This window comes from Quercus suber, unplaced genomic scaffold (assembly GCF_002906115.3).
Source record: "Quercus suber isolate HL8 unplaced genomic scaffold, Cork oak 2.0 scaffold_882, whole genome shotgun sequence".
NCBI classification, from domain to species: domain Eukaryota; kingdom Viridiplantae; phylum Streptophyta; class Magnoliopsida; order Fagales; family Fagaceae; genus Quercus; species Quercus suber.
Window position 1 is genome coordinate 55,409 of NW_027070309.1, and position 15,103 is coordinate 70,511.

The 15,103-nt window shown below is 32.2% G+C and overlaps 2 protein-coding genes across 15 annotated transcripts; both read left to right on the forward strand.

The window, feature by feature from the left end:
- Window positions 1–1,013: 1,013 nt before the first annotated feature.
- On the forward strand, window positions 1,014–5,838 carry LOC112033137 (serine/threonine-protein kinase PBS1). The gene is made up of 5 exons (XM_024065921.2): window positions 1,014–1,655; window positions 2,308–2,519; window positions 3,045–3,234; window positions 4,316–4,707; window positions 4,838–5,838. Exons 1-5 carry the CDS (start codon window positions 1,535–1,537, stop codon window positions 5,315–5,317), a joined length of 1,395 nt encoding a protein of 464 aa, XP_023921689.1. The 5' UTR covers window positions 1,014–1,534; the 3' UTR covers window positions 5,318–5,838.
- A 5,235-nt stretch (window positions 5,839–11,073) lies between these two features.
- LOC112033304 (uncharacterized) lies at window positions 11,074–14,869 on the forward strand. Of its 14 annotated transcripts, none has more exons than XR_010626833.1 (5): window positions 11,074–11,591; window positions 12,375–12,515; window positions 14,088–14,232; window positions 14,333–14,439; window positions 14,537–14,869. XR_010626833.1 is itself a non-coding variant. In XM_024066092.2 (5 exons), the coding sequence occupies exons 2-5, from the start codon at window positions 11,500–11,502 to the stop codon at window positions 14,658–14,660; spliced, it is 306 nt and encodes a 101-aa protein (XP_023921860.2). In that variant the 5' UTR covers window positions 11,074–11,404; window positions 11,491–11,499; the 3' UTR covers window positions 14,661–14,869. The 14 variants fall into 14 exon arrangements, 3 of the variants coding, with proteins under 3 accessions (XP_023921860.2, XP_023921865.2, XP_065624116.1); XR_002885197.2 differs by having other exon boundaries at window positions 14,088–14,182; XR_010626834.1 differs by having other exon boundaries at window positions 14,088–14,143.
- The last annotated feature ends 234 nt before the right edge of the window (window positions 14,870–15,103 follow it).

The window sequence follows — 15,103 nt, forward strand, 5'->3', positions numbered from 1 at the left end:
ACCACATGTATAGTTAGTTATGAGACTGCTAAAAAAAAGTTCTAAGAACACGAATCTGTTTTGCAATTTTTGTTTTTAAAATTTTTGTCTCACCTTTTACCTAATAATTAAGCAATAATAGTAGAATTTTTAATTTTTTTAAAACTTTTTATTAATATTCTAAATTAACCAACTTTCTATTTACAACTATCTTTTTCGTTTAATTTTGAAATGATTTTGTTTATATATATTATTTAAACTTTTTTTTTTTAATTTTTACTTTCTCAAAGTAAAATTATACTTTAGTCCACTTTTAGCCAAAAAAAAAAAAAAACAAACAAACAAAAAAAGTAAAATGCTAAAATTAAACTTTTTTTTTTTAATTTTTACTTTCTCAAAGTAAAATTATACTTTAGTCCACTTTTAGCCAAAAAAAAAAAAAACAAACAAACAAAAAAAGTAAAATGCTAAATAAGCTAGTGTCAATCCGTTAGTTAACTTATAAACTTTTTATTTTTTTTATTTCTTATTATTTTGTATGTAGCAAAAAGCTATTGAAAACTTTAGAATGCTACACTAACATGTATTTTTTTTTTTTTTTCAAATAGTCCCATGATTCATTGGTATTGTTTCATCTCTTTTACGATAAGAAACATCCCCTACTTATTATAACAATTAAAAGAAAATTAATTTTATGAAAATTAATTTAATAACTTTTTTTCTTAATTACTAATGAGGTTTGATGTTGTGATTGGTGTCTAATAAAAATGTGAATCATTCTAATGACAACAACTTATATAAAAAATTATGAAAAATATTGTATTATAACATTGCTATACAAAAAATTTAGAAAAAAAAAAAATTCTGGTAAACTGCTTTTTTTTTTTTTTTTTAATTTATTATTTTGATGGAAGCAGGTAAACCGTTTTGGTAAATACTAAACTACTCCTACTACCTAGTCTACTTCTACTACATAGGAGTAACTTCTAATTAGGATATAGTAAAGATAAAATCTAGAGAGAGAGAGAAAGAGAAAGACACACACAGAGAGACAACGCGAACAATTCCCATATTTATTTTGGTCAAACAAAGAGAGTGGGGAACTGAGGCCAGAGAGAGAGAGACTGTGTGCGTGTTTTTTGTGTCATGTAGAGAAGTGGAAACCAAGGCGAAGACAAAGCCGGCTTCTTCACACAGCTCTGTTTCATTTAAACCAATTTATTTATTTATTTATTTCCTATCTGTTTCTCTTTGGTTATTGTTATTTTTTGTGTTTACGAAACTTGGATTCGCTTGCTTTTGTCTTGTCTCTTTTTGTGTGTGTGTGTGTGTGTGTGTGTGTGTGTGTTTTGACATCTTCGTCATCGTCTCCAACCTGATCGGATTGAGAAAGAGAGAGATGAGGATGCCGTGAATTCTGTATGTCTATGTGATGGGATTTTTGTGATAATTGGATTCGAATTATGAACAGCTAGATTGGATTGAGTTTTGGATACATCTGGTTTTTGTTTTTGTTTTCGATTTTGAAAGAGCTGTCTTTGTTTGATTTGGGGAAATGGGTTGCTTCTCGTGTTTCGATTCGAAGGAGGAGGAAAAGCTGAATACCCAGAAACCCAGCGATGATCGAAAGCAAGCTCTTCCCATGGTCTCTTCTAACATTTCCAGCATGCCTTCTGGTTTGTTCTTAACATTTCTTTTCAGTTTTTATTTTTTATTTTATTTTATAATATATTTATGTTTTTGCCATGTTGTTTCTTGATCTGATCTGGGTATTTCTGATTTATTTATGTTTGTAAAGGACGTGTTCATGATGCCTGTTTTCTTAAATTTTGTTCTTGTTTATCGTTGATGATTAGTTATTTCGATGAGGATTATAAACTTCATTTTTTGCTGTCTTTAGTAGACCCCACCAGATTTCGATACAGTTAATATCCATTTCTTTTTTTCAATTGAAAGTTAAGATCTCATGATGGATTTGATTGCTTTGGTTGATCTGATGGTTGTTAGTACTGTTGAAAGATTGGCTTCAAATAGTAACTGAATGACTAATATTAGAGGATGCCCATAATTTGGTGTAACAATATAAGGCATAGCTGAATTTAGTAAAATTATTCAGAGTTTGGCAGTCAAGCTTGATCTTAATGATTGCATATTGGTTGAGGTTATAGCTTAATGGAGTTCCCTTTGTTTTTCCAATATGATTGGATCTTTGTGGTCTTTAGAATCTTCCCCGAGTTTATTTCTTATATACAGCTTGGTCCCTGAGTGTTTAGTTGGAATTTGCATGATACTTATTGATCTGCGTTTTTGTTATGATGGAATTTGTAGGAGCTGACAGACTTGTATCAAGGGCCAATGGAGGGACCAAAAAGGAATTACCAAGTCCCAAGGATGGACCTGTTCCCGGTGTCCATATCGCTGCTCAAACATTCACTTTTCGTGAGCTTGCAGCTGCAACAAAGAATTTCAGGCCAGAGTCTTTCTTGGGGGAAGGGGGATTTGGACGTGTATACAAGGGTCGACTTGAGAGTACTGGTCAGGTAAATTCCTTAATTGTTGCTTGATGTTGTCCCTTATTAATACTAATGGGATGATATAATCATTCTGGAGAAACTTTGTTGATAATCATATTTAATACACTAAAAAAGAAGAAATTCTTAATTTGAATATGTCATAATGACCTCAAGATACAGTAATTGAAGGAAAAAATAACACAAAATACAGAAAGTTCTTAAATCAATTAATCTCGATATGTTTGGCTAAGATTAAATTAGTGTCATGGCTGAAATGCTGAGGTCCTAATAATATGGCAAAACATGCCTCCATTCTAGCAGCTTCTGATGTCTTTTGGAAGTTACCTATTTTCTTGTTTATGTAAGGAATTGCAACTCAATTTTACATGGTTTGGAGATTATGAATGAGAACACGGTTTACATATTCCTTAACTTTGCCAAATAGTTGTAGCTCAACTAGTACTTCCTTCTCCCTATAGTCAAGAGAGGCTGAGTGCGCATGTAACTTACCAATTAAAAAAAAATCTTAAATTTTTTTCTTGTCATTTGCAGATTGTTGCTGTTAAACAATTGGATAGAAATGGTCTTCAAGGTAACAGGGAGTTTCTAGTGGAGGTTCTGATGCTTAGCCTTCTACATCACCCTAACCTAGTGAATCTGATTGGCTACTGTGCTGATGGGGACCAGCGACTTCTTGTTTATGATTTCATGCCCTTGGGTTCTCTAGAAGATCACCTACATGGTAACATCTTGTTGCATATTATTCTGTTTCTTTGATAAGAAGATTTGTCCTCTTTCACTTGTTTGGTTTATTTTGTCTACTTAATGATTTTTGAGTTACCGAGAAAAATAGATTCAAATTATTTTTTCATTTTTTTCAAACTGAGCTTTTGTGCCCTGCCTGTGTTCATGCATCCAATGAAGAATATTGTTATTGAGAAATCATGATTTAAAATACTTCCTGAGGTGATTTTTCAACAATAGGAAGAGTACAAATTCTGAACATGCTTTACAACTAGAAGCTATGTTTCTTTACTGTTGCTGAGGAGGAAAGATAAAATAAGATGGGAAGGGATTGGACTGTTGGAAATCATGTGAGTTGGGTAGTTGAGTTAGTTTGATAAAAAATTCAAAACCAATTTCAGTGTAAAGATGATGTAGTGATTTTCCTTTTCCCTTGATACATATGGGCTCTCTGGTGTTGAAATAGAACTTTGGTGTGAATGTTGTTATCTTGAAGAACTCTTTTTCAAGGCTCACAACTTGTTTGGTGTATGTCCAACTGGAATTTTTTCATTTGGGGAGATGAATGACAGTTTATGCGTGTTCTTTTTCTGCTTTGACTTTGACACTCATTTTATTCTCTTTTCTGAGCTCTTTTGTGCTGTCAATGCATGTTCAGTATTTACATACATTGTCTCGCATGTTTGTCTTCTTGTCTCATACTTAAGTGTTTTAAGGAAATGTATTATATGCAAACGGATTACAATATCATGCTTTATGGTGTAGCAAGATTTTTTTTTTCTTATTTGTACTGGATCCAAATAGGAAGTTCTATATTAAGTGCTGGAACTTAATTATGAGCTCTTGAGTATGAATTCTGTTTGATGCTTTTGGATGAAGTTATAAATGCACAATTTCGGCTTTCTCATCTTCCTTCTTTTAAATTAAAAAAGTAAAACCATTTAGCGGAGGGGCATAAGCAACTTAACGTATTTTACTTATTTATGACTGATAAAATTACACTATTTACTACAAAAATAAAATATAGAATTGTTGTTAATTTTAGGGATGTCATCAATGGTATATTGATCTGTTTGCAGATCTCCCTCCTGATAAGGAACCACTAGATTGGAACACAAGGATGAAAATAGCTGCTGGTGCAGCAAAGGGGTTGGAATACCTGCATGACAAAGCAAATCCTCCAGTTATTTATAGGGACTTCAAGTCATCGAACATATTATTGGATGAAGGATTCCATCCAATGCTTTCTGATTTTGGGCTTGCAAAGCTTGGTCCTGTTGGAGACAAGTCACATGTTTCCACCAGGGTAATGGGCACTTATGGTTATTGTGCTCCTGAGTATGCCATGACTGGACAATTGACAGTGAAGTCTGATGTTTACAGTTTTGGGGTAGTCTTCTTAGAGCTGATTACTGGACGTAAGGCCATTGATAGCACCCGACCCCATGGAGAGCAGAACCTTGTCACATGGGTAATCTTCTTAAACTTTTGTTGTTTAGTTAACTTTATCTTCTCTCATACTGGCTGTGTGGGTCTAGCATGTCTAGGCTCCTCCACTTATGTGATAATCAAGTGGTCATGGTGTTTTTATTTGAGTGCAGGCACGTCCACTGTTCAATGACCGTAGAAAATTTTCAAAATTGGCAGATCCACAACTACAAGGGCGGTACCCTATGCGGGGTCTATACCAGGCTCTAGCTGTGGCATCCATGTGCATCCAGGAACAGGCTGCCACCCGTCCTCTCATTGGGGATGTGGTAACTGCTCTCTCATATCTGGCAAACCAGGCATATGATCCTAATACCGGGCATGGCCACAGAGGCTCAGGTGATAAGGATGAAAAAAGAAACAGAGATGAGAGAGTAGGAAGGATATTAAAGAATGAAGAAGGCGGAGGATCTGGCCGGAGATGGGACTTTGAAGGGTCTGAGAAAGATGACTCCCCAAGAGAAACTGCAAGGATGTTAAACAGGGATTTAGATAGAGAACGAGCTGTTGCTGAGGCCAAGATGTGGGGAGAGAACTGGCGAGAGAAAAGACGACAAAGTGCCCAAGGTAGTTTTGATGGTAACAATGGGTAGCCAGTGTACATTCAGGGCACCATGTCCCCACCTTGGCTCCTTTCCGGCTGACTCATCAGGCAAGCTGACAAAATGTTGGAATCTCATCTCATGTTTCCTTTTAGCTGGTGGTATGTTCAAGGTGTTTGGCCATTTCTTACCAATGAGGGAGAGATACGAGGGTTGTTGTAAGAGAACTTGGTGCTTAGCATGTTTCTAATTTAACTTCTTTCCCTTTCTTTTTCCCTCAAAATTTCCATTTTCCATTTCCTTTTTATCAAACGTGAAGGCGAAAAAGAAAAAAAAAAAAAAAAGCATTATGGAGAGTGTACATTGTCTGATAGGATAGTGGGAGCAGAAGAACAGGTCGTATTTTAAAAATTTTGAGAGTAAACATGTCTGTGTCGATATGATTCTTCTGGCTCTTGTAGGTTTTCTTTGAACAAAACAATGTCTGTTATTACTCTGTACTATGTAGTCTTCTTCACCAACTTCAAAAATAAAATAAAAAATCAAACTAATGGACTCAGTTACTTTGTCAATGTATAATGTAACACACTCTGGTCTGTACTATGTGCTACTTAGATGCTATCCTTATATTCTCCATCTCATCCATGCTCTCTGATTTTCGCTCTTGCTTGCCACTATAATTATTCTCTATTGCAAAAATGGCTATGTGAGAGACTACATCCAAGGCTTATGATGAGGTGTATTTAGTATTTAGTATAAGAACGGGAAATGAAAGTAAGAAACTTGAAGTGTGTTGAGTGTATTAAGGAAGAAGATAAAAGTGTCTAGTATTAGAACATGATATTAAAAAGAAAGTTGGAAGAGTTATTTTGATTAGCTTTTTAATAGAGATCAAGCAAGATATTTGAGCGAATTGAGTAATCCAATTGAAGATAGATGTAGATTTATTCGATGAATTCAGATAAATAATGTAAAGGAGTAAAGGACACATTTGGGAGAATAAAAATGGGAAAGATCATGGGACTTGATGAAGTTCTCAAGAAAATTTGAAAGTGTTTGGGGGACATGGGTGTAGGATGATTGACAAACAATTTTAATAAGATCTTGAGTGATAACAAAATACCCAATGAGTGGAACAATAATAATACCTATACACAAGAACAAATGAAATATTCAAAACTATATAGAAGTATTTTACTTAGACATCTAACTGAGAACTATAGCGAAGTTTAAAGATCTCCATATGAGTTTAATTGACCTGGGAATGTATATAATAAAGTATCTAGAGATGTAATATGGTGTGTTTTAGAAAAGAAATGAGCTTTTTAATTATAGTATATTTACTAAAAGAAACGTATACTTTTCCACATGTGTACTTTTGATGCATGAATCTGTAGTATTGTTAGAAGAAAAATTAGTTATTCTATTTAGCCCTATCACAACATCTAGAGGGACAAAGACAATTGCAGGCTGCAGCAAGAAGAAAAGCCACCATGTCCCTAGCAACAGCAAATGACTATGTTAATTATTGTTTTCTTAGCTTTTTTTGCAGTGCTCTATTTTAAATATTAAATCTCTTATCATCAACTTCAAGTTAGGTTTAATATTTTTGTTGTGGACTCGGCATTTCTCTGTAACGTACATCATAAAATTGTGGCAGCAAAAACTAGATTTGCTGATAATGACTTGAAATTTCTTATTTTTAGATATTGAACAATGTTCGGAGCCTAAAACCACAAAAAATTACACAATTTTTGTCACAACTCACCGTGTTCATAAAAAATTACATGATGAGTTAAAGTAAAAATTGTGTAACTTTTTAGTCTTTAGGCTCTTAGCATTTTTCTTAAATACTTGATCCCTCACTTGAAATATGCTTCTTCCCATCAGCACATGGATTAGCCAACAGGCATATGTGTCCATTATAATCTTAATTCATAAAAGTGGACCGATCACTAATCAATTACTAATCAGTAGGGGTGTCGAATGGGTGAGTTTGGAGTAAGCATAATTGAGTTGGGTACATAAAATCCATTTACCCATTTATTGCCCAATTAAGTAATTACTCCTAACCCAAACCCAACTCAACCCAATTATTATGAGTAAACCCCAACCCACCCAATTACCCAATAATCAAAATTACCAAAATGCCACTTAAACTTGAAAATGACTAAAGTACTCCTAAAATCCTTTAAAATTACTAAAATACCCCTAAATCTAAAAAAAAAAGACCAAATATGCTAAAAAAATCACTAAAAATTACCAAAATACTGCCGGAACTTAAAAAATGACCGAAATACCCCAAAAACCAAAAAATGTTCGAAATACCCCCAAAACCTATAAAATGACCAAAATACCCTAAAACCTAAAAATGACCAAAATACTCCTAAAACCTAAGTAAATGACCAAAATACCCCCGAAACCTAAAAAAAAAAAAAAACCAAAATACCCCCGAAACCATAAAAGTGACCAAAATTCCCCTATAGACAAAAAAATAACCAAAATATTCCTGAAACTTAAAACTGACCAAAATACCCTCGAAACCTAAAAAATGACCGAAAAACTCCCAAAACCTAAAAAATGATCAAAACACTCTTGAAATCTAAAAATTACCAAAATACTAACTAAATCTAAAAAAAATGACAGAAATACCCCCAAAACCTAAAAATTAACCAAAATACAACCTAAACCTAAAAAGAAGACCGAAATACCCCTAAAATCTAAAAAAAGACCAAAATAACCTCGAAGCTTACAAATTGACCAAAATAACCCTGAAACCTAAAAATGACCAAAATACCCTCGAAACCTAAAAATGACCAAAATATCCCCAAACATAAAAAATGGCCAAAATAACTCCGAAGTCTAAAAATTGACCAAAATAACTCTGAAACCTAAAAATGACCAAAATACCTCTAAAACCTAAAAAATGACCAAAATAACCCGAAACCTAAAGTTTGACCAAAATAACTCCAAAATATAAAAATGAGCAAAATACCCCTAAAACCGAAAAAATGACCAAAATAACCCCAAAGCCTAAAAATTGACCAAAATAACCCAGAAACCTAAAAATAACGAAAATACCCCCCGAAACCTTAAAAATAACTAAAATAACTCCGAACCCTAAAAATTTACCAAAATACCCATGAAACCTAAAGAATGATCAAAATACCCTCGAAACCTAAAAGTGACAAAATACCCTCTAAAACTATAAAATGGCCAAAATACCCACTAAACCTAAAAAATGACCAAAAATGCCTCTAAAATCTAAAAAATGACCAAAATACCCTTAAATATATAAAGTGACGAAATACATCTAAACCTTTAAAATGACTCAAATAAACCCAAAACCTCTAAAATGGCCACAAATAACGCAAAGCCTCTAAAATGACCAAAAATACTTTAAAACCATTAAAACAACCAAAATAGCTCTAAACCTATAAAACGACCAAAATACCCCTCAAAATATCTAAAATGACCAACATACCACTAATCCTATACGATGAACAAAATACACCCAAAGCCTCTAAAGTTACCAAAATAGGGGTTTGGGGTATTTTGAGGGTAATTTTATCAAATTAAAAGTTCTAAGAGTATTTCAGTCATTTTGTAGGTTTCGAGGGAATGTCACTAATTTTTTAGGTTTTAGGAGTGCTTCGTTAATTTTTATATTTTGGGGCTATTTTGGTAATTTTCTAGGTTTTGGAGGTCTTTTAGTCATTTTTTAGGTTTTGGGAATATTTTAGTCATTCTCTAGGTTTTCGGGGTATTTTAGACATTTTTTTTAGGTTTATGGGGTATTTTGATCTTTTTTATTTTTATTTTTATTTATGTTTATGGAATATTTTGGTCATTTTTTAGTTTTAAAGGGGTTTTGGTCATTTTTTAGGTTTGGGGAGTATTTTTATCATCTTACAGGTTTAAGGGGCATTTTTGTCATTTTATAGGTTTCGGGGTATTTTAGTAATTTTTTTAGGTTTCTGGGATATTATGGTCATTTTTTAGGTTTAGGGGTTATTTTGGTCATATTTAGGTTTCAGGGGGTATTTCTGTCATTTGATAGGTTTAGTGGGTATTTTGGCCAATTTTTAGGTTTAGGGGGTAATCTGGTCATTTTTAGGTTTAGAGGGAATTTTGGTCAATTTCTAGGTTTCGAGGGTGTTTTTGTCATTTTTTAGGTTTAGGAGGTATTTTGGCCAATTTTTAGGTTTAGGGGGTAATTTGGTCATTTTAAGTTTAGGGGGTATTTTGGTTAATTTTTAGGTTTTTGGGGTTATTTTGGTAATTTTCAGGTTTAGAGGGGGTATTTTGGTCATTTTTTAGGTTTAGGGGGGTATTTTTGTGGTTTTTAGGTTTAGAGGGTATTTCGGTCATTTTTCTTTTAAGTTTAGGGGGTACTTTGGTCATTTTTAGGTTTAAGGGTTATTTCAATCGTTTTCTAGGTTTTTTTTGGGGTGGGGGATTTTGGTGATTTTTAGGTTTCGAGGTATTTTAGTCATTTTTTAGGTTTAGGGGTATTTTGGTCATTTTTTAGGTTTTGGGGGGTATTTCAGTCATTTTTTAAGTTTCGAGGAGGGGTATTTTAGTCATTTTTTAGGTTTAGGTCAATTTTTAGGTTTTGGGAGTATTTTAGTCATTTTTTAGATTTAAGGGGTATTTTGGTCATTATTTTTTAGGTTTTAGGGGTATTTTGGTCATTTTTAGGTGTAGGGGGTATTTTGGTTATTTTTTAGGTTTCGAGGGTATTTTGGTCATATTTTAGGTTTTGGGGGTATTTTAGACATTTTTTAGGTTTTGGGGGTATTTTGGTCATTTTTTAAGTTTTGGATGGTATTTTGGTCATTTTTTTAGGTTTAGGTCAATTTTTAGGTTTGGGAGTATTTTAGTCATTTTTTAGGTTTAAGGGTATTTTGGTCTTTTTCTTAGGTTTTAGGGGTATTTTGGTCATCTTTAGGTTTAGGTGTTATTTTGGTCAGTTTTTAGGTTTAGATGGTATTTTGGTAATTTTCAGTGGTTTTGGGGTATTTTAGAGTTGGAGAATTTGTAGAAATGATATTTGGATTATAATTTGGTCTAATTGGGTACCCAACTAAAACCCAATAAATATTAATGTTACTTGGATTTAATTGGGTAGGCAAATGGGTTTGAGTTGATTTTGCCACCCGTACTAACCAGTCAGACCCATGTGTCTATCAAAATTGGACAGTCCAGATGTGGAGAGACCTAATTTAATGGGTTGTGAACTTTCTATTGGAACTTCTTGTTAACTTGGACAATGTACAAAAAGTTTTAATGTAGCATAGTAATTTTTTCTTTTCTTTTCTTTCTTTACTAGGATTGCGTTTGGCATTGGCCTAAAAAGCCAACTTATTTTACCGTTTAGCTTATTTTTGCTATTATTCATGGTTGTCACTGCACTTTTTATGATACTATTTATAGGTCACACTCTACTTTTTCAGTTAACTTTTACCTTTATCTACAGTACTTTTAGCAAAAAATTTTCAATTTTAATTAAATAAGCTATTCCCAAACAATATTTATTATAATTTTGGTTATATATTTAACTAAATATTCTACCATTGAACATTTATTATGATTGTGTTTAGTTTTGAAACTTAAAGGATTAATGCCGCTCAGTTGAAACTTTAGGAGCTAAAAGCGCTTAGGAGGTAAACTTTAGAGACCAATACGGTAATTTTGCCAAAAAATATTATGCCAAAATTCTTTTAGAAAGTATAAAAATATAATAAAATTTAAATTCAATTTAATATATATATATATATATATATTAAAATAAAACGTGTAAAATTGTGAAGTCCCAAAAACCCAACTCTGAAAATCAATCCTAAATACCATTCTCATTCTCCTCTCTCTTCTCTATTTCTCTACCCTTCTCCTTTGCCAAAACCCAACTCTGAAAATCAATCCCAAACGCCAAATGCTTCTCCTCTCTCTTCTCTATTTCTCCCCCCAACTATCGATACTTCCCTAACTTTCTCTTCTCGCCTCCCTTGGAAACCAAATTTAATTATCAATCTGTATCTCCAATATTCCTCCACAATGTGAACCCTATACCTAAGGCAGCCAATGTGCTAGACGGATTCAGCCACAGAGCCAATTAGGATAAATGATTCCCCCTCTGTCATTCTCTTTCCTATTTGATTGATCTGCTTTTCATGAAATTCTCTCTCTGCGATTTTCTCTAAATCTCATTTTTTGAGTTTTAGTTGCAGGCAATGATGATGATGCCAATTACTCAGTCCCACCGCCAAGTGAATCCTAGCAGAGGTGTAGTTGCCATTTCGGTTATCACTGTTGGCATCACCAGGTCTATCTCTATCTCTCTTCTTTTAATTTTGGATTGTCTAATTTGTTTAATAAACAATGGAAAGTTTGGAAACTAGTAGTTCTGATAGTTCTTCATTGCATGAGAAGAGAAAAGAGGCCAACCCCATCACCCTTAAAGTGTTCGACGAAATGCCTCACTTATAAAGATAGTTTTTGACCTTAAGCATAGTCCAAGTTTGTTTTGGATTGTGTTTATCAGTGAATAACTAATGGACTAAGAAAGCTAAGTTATAATCTATAATCAATTCAATTTAGTAGATTCTTTTTTAATTCTCAAATATAAATTTGCTTGCTTATTGTCTTCCTTGATTTTGTACTCAACTGAATATGATGGTTTAGATTGATTTTATTTGGTATGCATTTATTTGTTTTTAAGGTTAGTATTTGTAGTTTGTGGGCAAAAGAAAGAGATTGAATCACATTTTAATTCTCTATTATTGATTGAAAAAAATAGTCTTTGTTTCTCCATAATTTATAACATCATTCTGTAGTGGTGGCTATTTCAAGAGATGCTTTAAGTTCAAATCAATATTTTGATCAAATTGCCTAGCCAAAGCATTTGAAGACTATAATTATGAAAAGTAATAACTTAGCCCTCAAAAAATGTTTGAATTTTGGCTGTGTTTAAATTTTCAATGTAGATTTAACAATGTTTCTTTCTCATTGTAATTTGTGATTTATGTTAATGATGATTTTAGGGTCCTCCACCCATGAAAGTATGCAAGATTTATGTTTCTTTCTCATTTTGTTTCTTCCAACCCAGATGGATACAAGAAGAGAGAAGTTTTGACGCTAAGGTTGATAGTCATAAGTGGAGAGATTCCTAATCCAATTAAGTTTCCAATATATATTCTCTTTGGATCTGCTGATTTTTCATACTCTACATTGTTTTTGGGCAGTACTGGTAACTAATAAGTTTAAAATGCTCATTTTCTTTTTTAGTAGCTTTAATTGTGTGCTTTCTCCTTCATATCTCTTTTATCTTGTTGACCATTCAACGAGGCCATTTATAAGTGAAATGAACCTTCAGTATATTCTTGCATTGCCAACACTATGTTAGTTCTATTTTTTTAGTCTATTACATCAATGTTGGTGTGTATCATATTTCTATGTTTCTTATTTTACTCATTGATTGTTTAGTGAAATAAGATACCGAAACATTGACCATGTTCATGAATTTAATTAGTAATGTAAATATGAAAAGTTGGCTATGTAATTTTTTTTTTCTTTTTTTAGTGTGTAGTTGATGCATTGCTATCTATATAAAAGGTCCCCAAATCTGACCATTGTTTTCCCCATAGAAAACAAAAACACAGATCAGAATCACATCACAACCACTATTTTCAACTACACATGGATCCAGCCCATTGTATTTCAAGTATGTTGGCTAATACATAATTTTTTAATTTTTCAAGTATATTAGCAAATACAAAACCCTATATTATATTATAAATAATGTTTTTTTAGAGATTATTTATTACAATCGCAATTCATAGCTGAAAATTTGTATTGTTTGGTATGTGATTTTACTAATGGACTTTGGCTTTAGGATTTTTTTTTTATGTCAAGTTCTATAAAAGGAGCAATGTGATTTTTTCCTATGATTTAATTTGTAGTTTGTATTGGTTGGTATGTGATTTTACTAATAGTGGCTTTAGGATTTTTTTTTGTCTAGGTTATCTTTGTGTTTGTTCTCTGTGTGTAAAATTTGGTCTATGGATCCAATTTGTTAAAAAGATTTCTTCTTCAAAACGTTATTTTTTTGCACTATTCTTATACATAAAATTTGCACTATATTACATCTAAAATCTACACTTTTTTACAACCAAAATCAACCAAAATTTGCACTGCATTTCACTATTTCACAAAATCTGCACTATTTTGAATAACTTTCTGCATTGTTTTTAAATAACTTTATGTATTAAGTACTTTTTAGCACCTATGATAAAACCAATTTTATGTTTCTTATGTCAAGTTCTATAAGTGGAGCAATGTGGGTTTGAGGGTTTTGTTTTGGTTATCTTTGTGTTTGTTCTCTATGTGTTTGTTTAAATTTCTCAGCAAATACATAAAACATATTGAATATATATATCAGGACTGCCTTGGATGATCTTAATTTGAATTCCTTTGATATTGTTTCCTTCATATTCAGAATCAATAATGATTAGATTACTAGGACTCTCCTCTACGTGTTGGACAGTCTCCTCTATGTGTTGGACTGAACTTTTTACTTTAGCTCGCACATTTAGTAGCAACCCTCAATTGTATTTGTTATGAAGGGAGGTATTACCTATGTGATTGATAGGTAGTGTTTGGCCATTCCTAACTATGACTTGGATGATTTTCATGTTCTAAATGCTTTGTTGTACTTTTTTATCCGCTTTTGTAGTTCTTTTCTGGTTGTAGTTGGTTTATTCAATTTGTTCTATTCTATTTCTTGAATGTTGGCTGAAAATTGGATTTTATTGTTTTGCAGATAGGGATTTGGCATTTTGTTATTTGGCTTATTTGGAACTGTGGATCCTTATCCATGTAAGACTCTTAATACGATTGCAGGACGAGAAAAGCCAAGTATTTACCAGTCTTCTCATTTATTCTGTACTGTTTCTTGCATATTATTGGTAATATGATACTAAAAAGAATTTGAAATTGGAATGTGATTGCATATTTAAGTTTTCTGTTTCTCTCAAACTTGGTTTTATGTTTGGTTTAATTGTTTAGTTAATGACTATAATCTCAAGTATGGATGAGAATTCTACATCGTCAAGAAAGTTTTTGACTCTATTGTAGAAGTTGACAAAGTAATTCAGCTTGATAAAATAACGAAAGTACGTATTTTTTTTTTTTTTTAATATGGAAAAATTACAAATTTGATATTTAACTTCTATATGTTGTAGTAGATTTCTCAACCTATTCTATTGACAGGCTTACATTAGTGGTACTTCAAATGAATGTGACAACAACTTATCAAGTGAGCAAGATGGTGATTTTACAGAGTTTCAAAAAGTTGATGTTGAAAGCAACGTACAACTCACACCAACATTTATAATCAAGGAAAACAAAAGGAGTTATTCATGACCATTATGAAGTAACAAAGGAAGAAAATACAAATAATACTTTAAAGTTGCCTTTCAATTTATTTCAAATATTAATTAAGTAGTTCTTTAAATTTGTTTCATATATTTATTGGATAATTGAGGGTGTTAAGGATTAGAATCTTAGTTTTAATTTAAATTTAAGTTTGATTTATATTTTTCATTACATAATTTAATGTTTCATATCAAGGATAGAAATTTCTGAGGCTAGAATCCTAATGGGACAAATAATTGTTAACATCTACGTACATAATAGTTTTCTCGTGCATTGCACGGGTTAGTGACTAGTTATCATAAATGACCTGAAATTTTAGCTAAATATTATCATATTAAATAAGATATAGATTTATAATTTTAAATATCATTAACAAATTATATGGATTTTGATTAATGAGTA

What these genes read in the sequence shown, in the direction of transcription:
- LOC112033304 (XM_065768044.1), top strand. Translation starts at nt 11,500, where the DNA reads ATGATGATGATGCCAATTACTCAGTCCCACCGCCAAGTGAATCCTAGC. An exon ending in ATCACTGTTGGCATCACCAG is followed by an intron (nt 11,592 to 12,374) that starts GTCTATCTCTAT and finishes CTTCCAACCCAG; the next exon opens with ATGGATACAAGAAGAGAGAA. An exon ending in AACTGTGGATCCTTATCCAT is followed by an intron (nt 14,144 to 14,536) that starts GTAAGACTCTTA and finishes TTCTATTGACAG; the next exon opens with GCTTACATTAGTGGTACTTC.
- LOC112033137 (XM_024065921.2), top strand. Translation starts at nt 1,535, where the DNA reads ATGGGTTGCTTCTCGTGTTTCGATTCGAAGGAGGAGGAAAAGCTGAAT. An exon ending in CATTTCCAGCATGCCTTCTG is followed by an intron (nt 1,656 to 2,307) that starts GTTTGTTCTTAA and finishes TGGAATTTGTAG; the next exon opens with GAGCTGACAGACTTGTATCA. An exon ending in TCTAGAAGATCACCTACATG is followed by an intron (nt 3,235 to 4,315) that starts GTAACATCTTGT and finishes ATCTGTTTGCAG; the next exon opens with ATCTCCCTCCTGATAAGGAA.